Source organism: Struthio camelus, chromosome 3 (genome assembly GCF_040807025.1).
Source record: "Struthio camelus isolate bStrCam1 chromosome 3, bStrCam1.hap1, whole genome shotgun sequence".
NCBI lineage: Eukaryota > Metazoa > Chordata > Aves > Struthioniformes > Struthionidae > Struthio > Struthio camelus.
In genome coordinates, this window is record NC_090944.1 from 14,049,138 (window position 1) to 14,063,375 (window position 14,238).

At 39.7% G+C, this 14,238-nt stretch overlaps 1 protein-coding gene across 2 annotated transcripts; it reads right to left on the minus strand.

Moving 5' to 3' along the window:
• Positions 1-796: 796 nt before the first annotated feature.
• ENPP5 (ectonucleotide pyrophosphatase/phosphodiesterase family member 5) lies at positions 797-14,224 on the minus strand. Of its 2 annotated transcripts, XM_068936990.1 has the most exons (5): positions 14,110-14,213; positions 12,250-12,507; positions 11,008-11,877; positions 6,258-6,434; positions 797-4,784 (listed from the first exon to the last, which is right to left on the minus strand). In XM_068936990.1, the coding sequence occupies exons 3-5, from the start codon at positions 11,870-11,872 to the stop codon at positions 4,399-4,401; spliced, it is 1,428 nt and encodes a 475-aa protein (XP_068793091.1). In that variant the 5' UTR covers positions 11,873-11,877; positions 12,250-12,507; positions 14,110-14,213; the 3' UTR covers positions 797-4,398. The 2 variants fall into 2 exon arrangements, with proteins under 2 accessions (XP_068793091.1, XP_068793090.1); XM_068936989.1 differs by lacking the exon at positions 12,250-12,507 and having other exon boundaries at positions 14,110-14,224.
• Between the last annotated feature and the right edge of the window lie 14 nt (positions 14,225-14,238).

Sequence of the window (14,238 nt, forward strand, 5' to 3'; positions counted from 1 at the left end):
ACATTACATATATATGTTACCACTCTTAGTGCAAAAATAAGCAGTAGAGATCTTGTTAACTGAATGTAATTCAGATTAGGATTTCATTAGGGAAAGGCCTTCCAGTTGCAGTGCTGTAGATACTACTACTGAGCTTACCATTTTTATATGCTTGCAAGAATTCTACTAGTCTGCCATCTAATAAATGCTCACATTAACCTTGCTGTAGTACAAGCACATTATCGCTTCTTGAAAGGTCTGTACAGCAGCTCAGGTATGATACAGACAGTATCCATGGCCAAGTTATGTAAGTAAGAAAAATTTAGAAATAAGCCTACTATTTTTGAATTGTATGAAAAGACTGAACTGCCTATTTGTCACATTCTTCCCACACACAGCTCAAGATCCTATATTGTTTCATACTTCTAAGTAGTGCCACTGTGTACAGTCCTTCCTTTGTTTTCTAATAGCCACCTTCTTTGGCTTTTTTTTAAAATTTTATTTTTTGATGAGACTGCATTTATGATAGCTCTTTGTTAAGTAAGTTTGGCAGCGTTTTTGGTAAAGAAACTACATTAAGATTGTTGGTAACAGATATCTGTGATTTCTGTAAAAGGTCTTTCCTATAAAAACTTTCACCTAAAATTCTTAAGCTCTATCAATCACACTTCCAGTGATCTTGGATAAAGTTACACATGATGCAGATGATTAGAAATATTTGGGGTGCATGTGTCTTAAGGCCATTTCTCCACCAGCCCTCCTCCCAAAATTAAAAAGCTTTTTCCACAATTATTTTAAATGAACCAATCACACAATGTTTGATAGCACATAGCAAATATATATTTCAACAACTTTGACATTTCCAAGCAGGAAGAAAAGAAAATGTTAGACATCTCAGAGTACGTTCCACAGGTCAGTAAAGAAGTACAGAATCATGCAAGCTTTTTAGCTCCCAAGCTTTAGCTACAAGTCAGTATACCATGTATTCAAACCCACTTTCTGACAAATTTGTTCATAAACCATAAAAGGTACTACATAGACCAAAAAACCCCCAAACCCTGTGTCCTCCCTCACAGGAAGGGTAGGGTAAAGTCTGAAGAATATCCCATCACAAGTCTGAAAAGTTGGTCTTCTTCCCCAGTGGTATTATATGTGCTTTCATGTACATTAAGTCCACACACATACTAACTTAAAGCAGTGTTTAATACTAGGCAAATATCCTAACAAGGTAACTACCTAAGAGGTTGTTTACAAATATACCAAAACAATCAGGAAACGTGTTTCAACCTAAACTGAAATACCTGAATGCTGAAAGATTCAGCTCAATTTTCTACAAAGTGTCATTTTACCCTCTTCAAAAAGGGCCTTACAGTGCAATACAGAACAATGAAACTGAAGGGAATTCTCATGCTTGCACCCCCGACCTATTTTGGATATTATGTTCCCAAATGCATTGAGAGTGGAAACTTAACTGCTCTTCCCTTGTCACATGTTTGGGTATGTAGGACGTAAATGCTAGCCTGACTGAATAACGCCGACTAACTTTGCCCCTTAAATTCAGGGGTCACCTTGGCTGATCATAGAACCACACCTGTCACAATAAAAAAGAGGGAGTCTAATGCACAGCTCTGAGGATGTAATCCAGTTATGGTAGATGCTAAATTAACTATCACTATGATATTTCTATTAAAGCAGCATGTTCCAAAGCGAGGAACTGAAGTAGCTACTGAAGGCAGGTAGGGATTCTGGCATCTCTCTGCCCATCTCAGACATTTATTGTTTTTCCCCTTAACCCAAACTGTAATCTTTCTTTAAACTGCAATGCACAAAGTCTGTGCTACAGTTAAGTTTTTAAGATGGAAATAAGAAAGAAAACATGGAATCAATACATCAAATTGCTATCTGCTATCCATTTCTTGGAAGGTAGCTAGGGAAGATTAGTAAGGATTTAGAAGACTAGACTTGCTACTCAGACTTCCCAAATCTCTCTAGAAACTGCTGTGAATGTAATTTCTGAATGCATCTTTCAACTTGATAATCCTCTAACTAACTGACCCCTGCAGCATTCAGTTTTAGTTGGTGTCTGCAAATTAGACTTAAGGCATACCTAATGGTCTGCTCTATTAAGAATGAGCTTTACAGTGTCAGGCACAGCTATCTTGGAGGCTTTCCTTCAGTGTTTTCTTAAGAGAATGGGCACATAGGAATACCAAATAGTACCCAGAACAGTAGCAGCAGAACTGCAGAGATGAGTCGGATTACGTTACACAGTACTGCATGTCCCCAAGTTAAGGTGCTGCCCTCCAACAGATTTGCTAGTTCCCTGCCTTCTTAAAGGTATGGTTAGAGTTACGATTTCAGCATATACCTTGGTGCATTTCATCGCCTTCCCTCTGAAGCCTCCGCTGCATTTAGCTGTGGTCTCTGGAAACTTTACACATCAGAGCTTAATGCTATCCACATGTCTCTGCAACCACTGAGGAAGTCAACAGATTACCAGCTGTCCAGTGCTCACTTTGTCAGAACTAACCTGGCACAGTAAAATCATCACTGAGGCAGCAAAAAGTGAAAATTCCTGTCTTAATCCACTTTGATGTCATCCTTTAAGCCTAGAATTAAGTTTAGCAGAATGAGTTTTGGATTTCAGTTAGTCACCTTTTTTTTTTTTTTTTAAATAAGTCATATCATTAGTTTCTTTAGACATAGAGACTATCCAAGGCCAAGATGTTCTCATCTCTGCCCTTTAATTAATGAGGGCTGTGGATAAAGCTGTTTCCACTGTTTCGAGGAAAGTATAATCCAGTTTGCAAATAAAGTGTCAGCACTAATGCATTTGCATGCATCAATAAATTGCACTTATGGGAATACCAGACTGAATATTTAAATCAATTTGGAAAGAATTGTTTTCTCCTTCATGTATTGCATTCAGAAACAAAACACACCAGGGAGAAAAGAAATCCAGCTTTTGAAGAAGTCTGACAACTAAACAACTTTTCTCACTCAGCACGTCTTTCATACAAAACTTAGTCAGCAGCTTCTCACCTATCATTTAAGTGAGCTCACTGAAAAAAGGCGGCAATAAAGGGAAGATTTTAACAACCCCCCCAAAAGAGTCAGAGTAATTCATAGGTTTGTCTGACTCTGAATTAACATTTTTTTCTAATACAGACTTTCCCCTGGAAGAACAAACTTCAATCTTACTCAATTCAATTTAATCTTATACATTAAATTTCTTTTTTTTTTTCCCCTCAGATTTAAGAGTACACAATTTTATTAAATTGCGTGTCTAGTCCTTAGAGGTGCTAATCATCAAGTGTTAAGGGCGCACCCGGAAATATCAGATAAAACACAAGACAGCAGGCAAGCTCACCCTAACAAAACTGTCTTCAATGATGAATCTGACTTGAAATCCAGTGGTGAGCCTCACAGCCCTCTGAGAAATGCTTGTACAGGCACGTTCCTTAATGGATCCATTAGCCTTGCTCAGAAAGAACCCTCTTATCACAGAAGTATAACAGAATCCATTTGGATATGCAACTGTTGTGCTTGTATGTGTCTTTAAACAGCCAACCACGGGGAACTCCAAGAAAATTTAGTCCCGTGTAGAGGAAGCAATAGAAAAAGTGAAGACCTACATTTACTTAAAAATAAATTAATCAAGTACTTTAATGCTGATTACTAAAGACAGTACCACCTACACTAATATTTTGGGTGCGACAACTTACACAGGACTTAGAAGAAACATACCTAGCTCTAAATTTAGACACGTAGCGCTAAGCGACCTAGCTTAATATTGTATTCGGTAGGATTTAATCCACCAAGCTATCTCTAATGGTGATCTAGGATAGAACTTCTTTTGGTAAGGAAGAGAAACCCCAAAAGCACAGTCTAGTCCCATTCAGTGACTTGTTAGAATCTAAGAGACTTAAGAGCTCGCTGAAAGAAAGAAATTAAAACACCATGTAATATTCTGTGCAGTGCACCTCAGTTGATGTTACTTCCCTATCAGCAGTTTAGGATGAGGTATTCAAGGTCTATTGTTACTACATGCATTCTATATATATATATATTTATATATATATATATATATATATATATATATATATATATATATATATATATATATATATATATGTAGATACATATATAGCTTTCCAGGTTTACCTAGAATATTCTCAACCTCTGAAAGATTAAGTGGTTGTAGGGTGAAACAGAAACATGCTCTTTCTGTATGTACCTGTTATTTATGTACTCCAGTGTACCAACGGATCAGTACCCATTTTGTTTTAGTTCACGTATTTCTGCTGATCCACTTCTTAACTTTTGCAGAAGCTTCTAGAAGCTTCTTTGAAGTGCCAAACAGGAAAAAGCACCAAATGTTATTCTAAAACGTTATGGTGCCTCCACTGTCAAGCACAGTTAGTCTTGCAATAGTGGCTGGGCAATTTCAGTATGTTGCACTTGCATGGTATTTATCTGGTTGCGGGTTAAATGCTTAACAAAAACAAAAAGAAAAAACAAAACAAGAATGCTGCCAAGAGAGACTCCTATGAAGTAAGCATAGGACTCTGTTTCACGGGCTTCAGGATAAGGCTGTCTTGGAACCACCTCAGCAAGAATATCTTTCACATCATTGAACGAACCATTGTTCGGCAGTGGGTTAACGCCAAGTAGGTGGCACAATAAGGGGTACAAGTCTGTAGCGTTCATGACTTCTTTCGTGGCGTTCTTTCTGAAAGCAGGCCCAAACGCCAAAAAGATTGGATGCATTTCTGGCAAGATGTTGTCATATCCATGATTACCCACTAGAAAGAAAAGACAGACAAAAGTCAATATTCTGAAGTTGCAAAACAAGCATTGAACCTTTTCTCAGAATTAGCATTCTGCAGAAAAGGAACAGCCATACTAGTGCACTGTAACAGAGGTTTAGCAGAATCATTTCGATCAATGTTGCAAGTGTCTCCTAGCAAATACCTAGTCACAGAAACATGAAGAGAAAATGCTTTAAAGAGAATGGAGAGCTCTAGAAAAAGCTAAGTTCACATGGCACTAGTTGCATTGTCAAGGGCATCCTACCTCCAGGTTTCCTTGAATTTGCTCAAGGAAAGATACTCACTCTGCAACTGGACCAACTTTGTTAGAAAAAAAGTCCAAGCAAGTCTGTTTGACTCTTAGTGGCAGATAAACCTTAAGTTCTGACTGTCTTGCTACCCTGTCTGATTTTGTGCAATATGTGCCCAACAGCAAGAAGAAAGCTTACAGATCTCATTACTAGGTGTCCAATGCCCCCTCCTTACGCGCACTAAAAACTCTGAACAAGTATATGAACACACAGACAAGAATAACTGCTCCTGTCAAGTATCAATGGCTGTAAAAGTGGGCTGTCTTGCAGGTAACACTCTTCAGCTCCGTATTCAGCAAATTTTTTAAATATTTTAAAATAGTCACCAAATTTTAAAATAATTTTGATTAAGAATCTTAAGAACTTATAAAACTATGGACAACCCTACTAGAAGCATCCTCTTAGATTTGAGGTTTTAGTGAAATCACATATGAAAGATTGCATTTGGAATATCACTGCACATCCTCAGCATTTTGTGCACATTTAGAGACAGGATGTTTTCAGTTTTTCAATAAAAATGGCAGGCATACCTTGTAACACATCCTTCATACAACACCTACGTCGTTCCTCCCAGCTAGCCAAAAGGTACAATTTACTATCTCTATTCCACCTACAAGCAATATCTGAGGAAAGGATGCATAACAGAGGAAAGCTGAAAAAGGTCAAAACCCCACGTCAGGAACCCAGAAGAGATTTTTTCCTATCATCTAGAATGATGAGGAAATCTCATCTTACAGGGCAAACTTCATGCTGCAACCCAACGTTCCTCCAGTAACTCAGTCCTTCCAAGGAAGGAGTACATCACAAAAAAATGCTTCTCACCCTCTACTCAGCAAGTTTAGTTACAAGATTTCTTATCTCTTAGGAAGTGCTCATCATTTTGCTAGATCTTTCAAAAAGTATGTGATCACCAAAACACGTGAATGATATCAGTAAATTTAAATTTTGGAAACAAAGTCCATTTCCCCTTCCCCCCATAGCAGGGTGCTTCCGGTATCATAAGGAAACAAAAAAAGCAAGCTCTACATACTTAGCATCACAATTTTTTCTCCTAGCCTTAAAGAATTTAACATTGTTTGAGGTTGGGAGAGAAAATACCACCCAAGGTCCCTGACTAGGAAGATACAGAAAAAGATTCTAGATACAGAATACTTACACAGAAAATGGTCAGACTTGTTGTGTACAATTACCCATCCTTTATCAGCCAATGCTAAGATTGGCTGAATTTTACTGTTGTGTTTGTAATGTAATCTATCTGGAATCTGCTCCTTCTTATAAACAGTCATATTGGGGTGAGCATTGGCCAGAGCTTCATATACTTCATCCAGTTTACCTTCCAAAAAAAAAAAAAAAAAAAAACTTAAAACATAATAACATTTTACAATAATAGCATTTAAACTAATCAGTAATTGAAATACAATTTCCAGGAGAAAGAAGAGGATAAAATATACTTCTCCAAAGACTAAATGTAGCTGTAAGACACAACGTGTACAAAAGCTACTGAGAGAAATCTAGAATGACATTCACAATATTCACTCAGGATCAGACTTAACAGGCTATTTCTAAGTAGTAACTTTCTTCCTAATTTTAGACAAATCTCTTATTTCACAGTTGTCAGAATATAATCTTTTCACAAGAATTACAGTTAGAAGGCATCTAGTCTCATGCAAAAGAAAATGGTTCCTCCTAGTTGCATGTAAAGCTTGAAAACATGAAGATGGCTCCTAAACACTTTATGAGGTTATTTATGCACTAAGGCCATTCTGCGACTTCCCCTCCGTTAGCTATGATGAACAGTGGCACTTTTTAATTTTGAAATAGTTTGTTAGCTGCTTTCCTTTAAAAAGCCAAACATAGCAGCCATGTTGTTTCCTGGCATCTCTGAAAGCTTGTTTTCTGTATGAAGCCAACTATTTATTTCTCCTGCTACAAGGTGCTTCAATAAACTGCCACATATTTAGCCTCATTTGATTTCCAGTTTTGATCCTGTTTTACAACGTTGACCATCAAAAATTAGCCAATTTAGAAGGACACATCTGCTACACATCATGTAACAACATGTTATAGGTAGTTGTTTGTTTTACATTACCTAGGGATAGGCACAAATAGCTCATATTAACGTTTCAACAGAAGCCTTCAGGTCACAATCTAGATTTCACTACCACACTAAAAACTGTATGAAGATTGCAAGAGCTTAAGAAGGAAGCACAGGACAAACACCACAAGAGACAGGGTGCACTGGAAGATTTTTGATCCAGAACCGTTAGCAGCTCTGCATATTCAGCCATGGCTAATAGCACCTTTATATTCTTGATGCCCACTCCTTTTTCTCCCCTTGTTATCTAGTATACAGTGAATGTAAAACCTCAAGAGCTGTACTAAGCATTGTACTAAGACTACAAAATAAATATGCATTTTCACTCCCAATTCTTTACTTGCTTATTTCCAGTTATTGAGCTCTGTATTCCAGTAAAAGTCACTGAACACCCAGAATGCAACTGGACAAGCTGGAGTGCCAACATAGGGAAAGGAGGATCAAGGACACCCAGCGAGGACCAAAAAAAGGAAGTTTAGGAATCTGTACATTTTGAGCAGGTTTCTGCAATTTTTCCTGCAGCCTTTAAGCACAGATTCCTACTGAGGACTGTTCAGTGCACGTGACATTTCTTTCTGCAACCAAATAGGAAACCTCTGCTGCATGAGTTATTTAAATACATTGTGCTACACACACGCACAGTTAAGACAGAGAGCTAAGTTTACAGCTCGTCTGTGCAGACCAGTTTCAGCACTACAAGGTCTGAAGCATGGCTGTAAGAAGTCTAAATTTTCTTTGTGGCTGATACTGATATTTTTAGCCGATGAGCGAGATTTAGGCACATCCTGTCATTTTGCCCTGTCGCTTCAAGCAAGTTTTGCCTTCACACACAGCTGTACATCCTGCTGCGGGTGCTCCCGTGAGTTAGTACTTCTGCAACTCTATGTCCCAGAAAATGGTTGCCTTCAAGTACTAGAACAAGTCCCTAGTCTGACTTTAGATATATGTTGAAGGAAACTAAGGATAAAATCTGGTCTACCATTTACAGTATACCTGTGGTTTTGAACATCTCTCAGGATTTTTTTTTTTTTTTTTATTAACTCTAATGTCTTTAAATAGTCTTCATTTTCTCTCTCAGCTTCCAGGGCTGAGTATAAAAATGCTGGAGGAAGCTTAAAATAGTTTAATGTATAATGTTTCTCCTCTCAAACTGACATAAAGAGAGAAGCTCCTCTCAAATCACTAAACTTAAGAAACAAAATGGAAGATAGAGTGGGAGAGCAGAAGTCCAGATACGATAGAGACTCCAGCTACAGTAACAAGGAAAGAGATTCTAATCTAGTATTTCTAAGACTAACTTAACAATATTAATTTGCCCGTGCCAGTTTTCTATTTGGGATAATAGGGAGGAAAAACTCTAAAGGCTCAAATTAAGTTATTACACTAATTTAATTACGATAATATAGTTATATTAAGTGTAAGAAAAAGGCCAATATCACCAGCTGTGCCACAGGTATCACTTTCATGAACATTCAAGTCATTAATTCTATACAGAATAATACACTAAAATGTTTAAGCTTTTTTTTTTTTTTTTTTTTTTTACTTCAGCTATTTTGCGAGGATCCAGCTTGTGGCTTTTTGTACACAAGTATTTAACTGAAAACTGACTAGGATAGTTAGTTTTGTATACAATTTGACTCTTACATGACAAATATTATAAACTTCATTGTAATCACTGTCTATCTGCTAGAAGGATCAACAGTATTTTTGTTAGTATTTCATAATGGTTCCTAGCAATGTTTTATATGTAGCTGGCAACATGCCAAGTATTCCACTCGGCTGCTCTAATCCATCTCCTGCATAAGAAATATACAGCTAGAGTAGCAGAAATCTGTTTCTTAAGCATTCAAAACTTTTCTGAATGTCTTAAGAAGTTTTACCAATCCTCTGGTTAAAGCAAGACAAATGGAATAACCCTGCTGAAGAACTAGCATTATGTATTTAAATTAATGCTACTTCATACCTAAATTGAGAAAAGTTCATTGCTTTTTAATAAAATTATTGTTGTTTGGTAAAGAGGAAGGGAGTAATTTTAGCTGTGCTTAAAACTCATTCTAGTTTACTAGTAACATATAATAAACACTAGAACTTCTGGAAAAAATAGATTCAAGCTATTTCTGTAGTCCATTAGAAAATCAGAGTAGTTGAAGTTGGAAGGGACTTCTGGAGATCATCCCGTTCAACCCTCCTGCCCAGAGCACAGTCAACTAGGGCAGGTTGCTCAGAGCTGTAGTTTTGAGTATCTCTGATGATGGAGGCTCCAAAACTCTCGGGCAACCCATTCTGGGCAACCTCACAGTAAAAACACAGCTTTCTTACGTTCAAACAGAATTTCCTGTGTTTCAGTTTGTGCCCATTACCTCTTGTCCTGTCACTGAGCACCACTGAGATGAGTCTTGCTCTGTATTCTCCCACCACATATTTACAAACATTGATAAAATCCCCCTGAGCCTCCTCTTCTTCAGGCTAAGCAGTCTCAGCTCACTCAGGCTCTCCTTGCATGACAGATGCTCTCTTAAGTCAAATATTCTTTTCTATTCTTTTCAGCCTTTTTCTATTCAGTCATCTAATTGCTGCAGAGAGGCTATTTCTTTCTGGTATTTCCCCAGAGGGGAGAAACAGATTACATAGCCTGAAGAGTATTTAATGCATTGGAGATGCTTCAGTGTTAAGTTAACTTTTAAAATTCCTTTATTTGGTAATGAGAACATTCTAATCGGCACTACCACGTTTGTATTCATTAGGACGGCACTCCCAAACTCAATTCTCACAGCATCATTGACAGGAACAACGTTCAGCTATGTGCACCTGAGTGTGCTCAAGCAGCAAATGAATCTGGTTGGATATTCCTGCACTAATATTTCCTGCACTAAAGTCTGGAAATTAAATATGACAAGAGGTATTTGTTTACACATTTAAAGGCCACTTAGGTCTGCAAAATACCTCCTGGGGAATAAAATAGAGTGCTATATATTAGTGGTCCAAATAATGTTAGAAACCTGTCAAAAACACCTTCTCAGAAGGCCATTTTAAGACTCAACTTCAAAATTAGCACTCCCACCCACAAAAAAAGCACTATTTTTAAGGTTACTGCATTGCCACCAAATATTTGTAGCATTCGATCATCAGTAAAAAGCAGCAGTTCTACAATCAGTGACATTAAACAGAAAGCTGAAACCTGAGCTATCCTTCAATGACTGTAGACTTCTCATTTTGATTTCAACAGTATTCTTACTCATGATCTGACCCACAATTTAAAAAGAAAAGAAAAGAAAAGAAAAGAAAAAACAGTATGAACACAATTCGTTCTGTTTGACATGAAGAGGGGGGAAATAAACTTAAGAGAACTATATAATAGAATGACCAGTGCAGGCTTTCTTATTTTGAAAGTCCCCATCCGATTCCAGCTTACAGTTTGAGTTTGAAATCTAATTCTTCAGCTAAGGCTTTAGCATCTTGTTGAAAGATAAGATAGCCAATTCGATCTTGTATATCTACGTAGAATGCCATTCATCCTAGATAATACTGTTAGATGATCTTATTTCTCATAAAGACTAAAGGATATTTGAAACAGCAGCCAACCATACATAGATTTGCTCACTTTGCATTCCTGAATGTTAATTCAGGCTTTAGAAAGAGCTAGCAAAAAGAACAAGGAAGTAATCCTGCAAAAACTCCTTGTTCAAGGCTGATGTTCTATTGGCATCAGTGCAGCTACAATGCATCCAACACCAGTTATGGAATGAAGTCTGTAGATGATCTGATACTTCAGTACTGATTTTCTTCAGAGTTTCAGTGCTATAGCTCCTACCTTCTTTTGGCAAAATAGCTACTGCAGGAGAATGGTCAATCACTTTATAAAGCTCTCTATCCACATACTGATCAAGCTCAATGAGCCTTTCGGAGGATGACTGTGACATTCCATGATCACTTGTGACTATGACATTTATCACATCCCACAGCTTCGCTTTCTTCAGTTCAGATATAAGATATCCCAGCTTCTTGTCAATATCACTAATTATCAGTCCCATAAGCGGGTTTTCTGGGCCCAGAATATGGCCCATCTCATCAGGCTGTTCCCAGTATAGGAGACCAAAGTTTATGGGTTCTTCTGATGTAAACCAGTCAATAAGCCTAGCAACTCTATCTTCAAACGAAACAGATTCATTGTAGGGCATATAATTCGTAGGAAGGACTCCATGTATTTTCACATCTGTTCCAGGCCACATAGCAGCTCCGCTTTTATGTCCTTCCATCTGGTTCGTTACCCATATTGGACTGGCCTCTTCCCAGAACTTTGAGTTATAGATCTCCATTTTATTCATAGAGAAAGTTTCATTCAGAATAGGATCATACATCTCATTAGCAACTATACCGTGGCTTTCTGCATACAGACCTGTCACCATTGTATAATGATTAGGATACGTTTCAGTTATAAACACATTAGTGACCTGTTTGACATGAACACCATTCTTCATGGCATAATGAAAATTGGGAGTTGACACTCTATAGATGTAATCCCATCGAAATCCGTCAAAAGATACTAACAACACTCTGGGTTGGTCTTGCTGGAGAGGGAATGCACTTTGAAGAAACAGTAAGCAAACTGCTAAGACTGCCCAGTAACAGTTCACAGCTATTCTGGAAGGTATTCTTCCCCTCTTCTGAGGCAACATGGTATCTGTGGGGTAGAGACATAAGATTTGTTTGTATTAACCTGGCGGTCAAAATGATAACTTAGTTTAAGAATTGAGTAACTAAAATATCCCTTGGATACTTATACAGCTTGCTTTACTGCCACAGAGTACTCCAAACAGATGGGGAACCGAGACACTGCTATTTATTGAAAGAAACAGCTTGTTCAGCAACACAGTTCACAGCCACTGCTTTAACCACCACCACTGTCCATCTGCTTACTTTTTCCCCTCCCGCTCCAACTTTTCCTCTCATAATTTGAGAAGTTTTTAAGTATTTTCTGTGTTCAAAGTTGTAAGAAACTGTCCTAAGAGAAAGCTTCTGGTTGATGAGACTTAAGACAAGGGACAGTTCTCACCTTGAGAGCAACAAAGTCTATTTCCACCAGAATTTTCAAGTCCTCAGTAAAGTCTTTGGAGCATTGCTTCCCTTCCGCACCAGCGGACGCACTAGCACCAAGCTTGGTAACCCAGCACATGGGAAGAGGAAGCACACACTGGGACTGGAGTGCTCTGCGCCTGCACAGTACCCACCAGTGAGAGGCTATCAGCTAAAATCTGTTACAGTTTCTCACTCCCAGCACTCTGTATGGGATTATTAACATGCTGAAGACAACCTGTAATGGAGAAGTTATCAAATAAGCTCTGCATTTCAGACACAGCGTTACATAAAAGCCCTTTCCCAGCAGAACCTCCCTCTTTGTTACTGATATAAAATTCATGTTAATATTGCCCATTTTTTGGTTAAAGGCATCATTTAGCCACAAGATCAGGTAATGTTAAAACCACTCCTGCAGGTGGATAGTACTTATAAACAGATCATTTGATGTGCCCATTTTTCAGTAATCCTCTGGAACCAAAAACTACTGAAATTCAGCTGGAAAACAGTGAGTGTATTACCAGAAATCTATGTTAATACCCTGGCTACATACACAACCCAGTTAATATGAAAAGTTACACTGCTACAAGTATCTGAATACCACTGCAGTGATGTAGCTGCCATTTTGGTAGTGCACAAAGTATTTTCCGTGGGAAGTTTTCCTACTCCAATTTCCCAACTAAATCTCTCACACATATACTTACACCAAATAACCTAACTTGCAGGCAGCCAGATGTTATGCTTATGTGTAACACCTTCCAAAAGTAAAATCCAGGCCTAGAGTCTTACCGCAGAGTTAAATGACACTTCAGATGCATATTTCCCTTTTCAACACACACCACAGACCCAAGGCTACATCATTCTGTTCTCCTAGTTTCACCCCATCCTTCAGTGAACCTCGAAGAAGACAGTGAGAATGTGCTGTGTCTCTCCTCCCACCCCAATTTACCTTAGTCAGAGGCTGAGTCATAATTCTCCATTCTGGGGAGTGACAGGTATGAATTTAAGTCTTCTCAAGTGAAATCAGGTCCTTACTTCTGAATTTTACATAGCTAAAGATGTCAACACCATCTAATCTTTCAACCGTGTATTTTTAATGGGTAAAGTTATGTATTTTTAAGGTCTTGCAATCCTGCTCTGCCCTGAACACACCCCGAGCCCACCTACTGAACTGTGTCTTTCCAGAGACCTAAGCCCCACAGCGCACAGCTCTGGGGTCCTGGGGTTTTTCATGGGAAACTTACAGGCAAGACAGAGGCCTTAACTGCACAGGCAGGGAAACACCACGCAGAACTACAGGCACTTAGGGATACTTGGGACAGATAAGGACTCGCCCTGTGATCTGTTCAGTAATCCACAGCCAGACCAGCCAAGTGCACGGCGGCATCACAAGGAGGAGCCGGCACTCCTCACACCCAACAGCTTTCAAACCAAGACTGGACACCCTTATAAAAACTTCACCTCGCTCTGGCGGTACAACTAGGCAGTGTCAAACCCGGGCTCAAGAAACCACGTCCGTTCACCAGAGACCACCTCAACGTGAAGGCAGTCAGCCACCGAGGCCCGTTTAGACCTAATTAGTGAGACGAGAGCTGCTCCCCACCGCCGGGGCCCTCACCGTGGCCCTCGGCCCTCCCCCCGCCGTCAGCCCGCCCCGCGGGCCCAGCCCCGGCCCGGCCCGGTACCGCGGGGGGCGGCCGTTGGTCACGGGAGAGGGGGAGGGAGACGGAGCAAGGCCGCACAGCGCCCTCGCACCCTCAGCCCCACGGAGCGCCAGGAGCCGGGGGGGACCCTGCCAGACCCCTCCGGGAGCGGGCGAGGAGCCAGCGCCGGCCGTTACCTGTCAGCGTCTCCGGGACGGTGAGGGAAGAGCGACAACGACGGCGTCACCGCCCCGACCGCGACCCGGGGCTGCGGCGGCACCGCCGCCAAGCCCGCCCTCCCGCGGCGCCCCGCCCCCGGCGGCGAG

Excerpts from the sequence above, each read along its gene's own strand:
- ENPP5 (XM_068936989.1), bottom strand. The coding sequence starts at position 11,872 with ATGTTGCCTCAGAAGAGGGGAAGAATACCTTCCAGAATAGCTGTGAAC. Across the intron at positions 6,435-11,007 it reads AGCTATTTTGCCAAAAGAAG|GTAAACTGGATGAAGTATAT; the intron begins GTAGGAGCTATA and ends TTTTTTTGGAAG. Across the intron at positions 4,785-6,257 it reads CAAGTCTGACCATTTTCTGT|TGGGTAATCATGGATATGAC; the intron begins GTAAGTATTCTG and ends TTTTCTTTCTAG.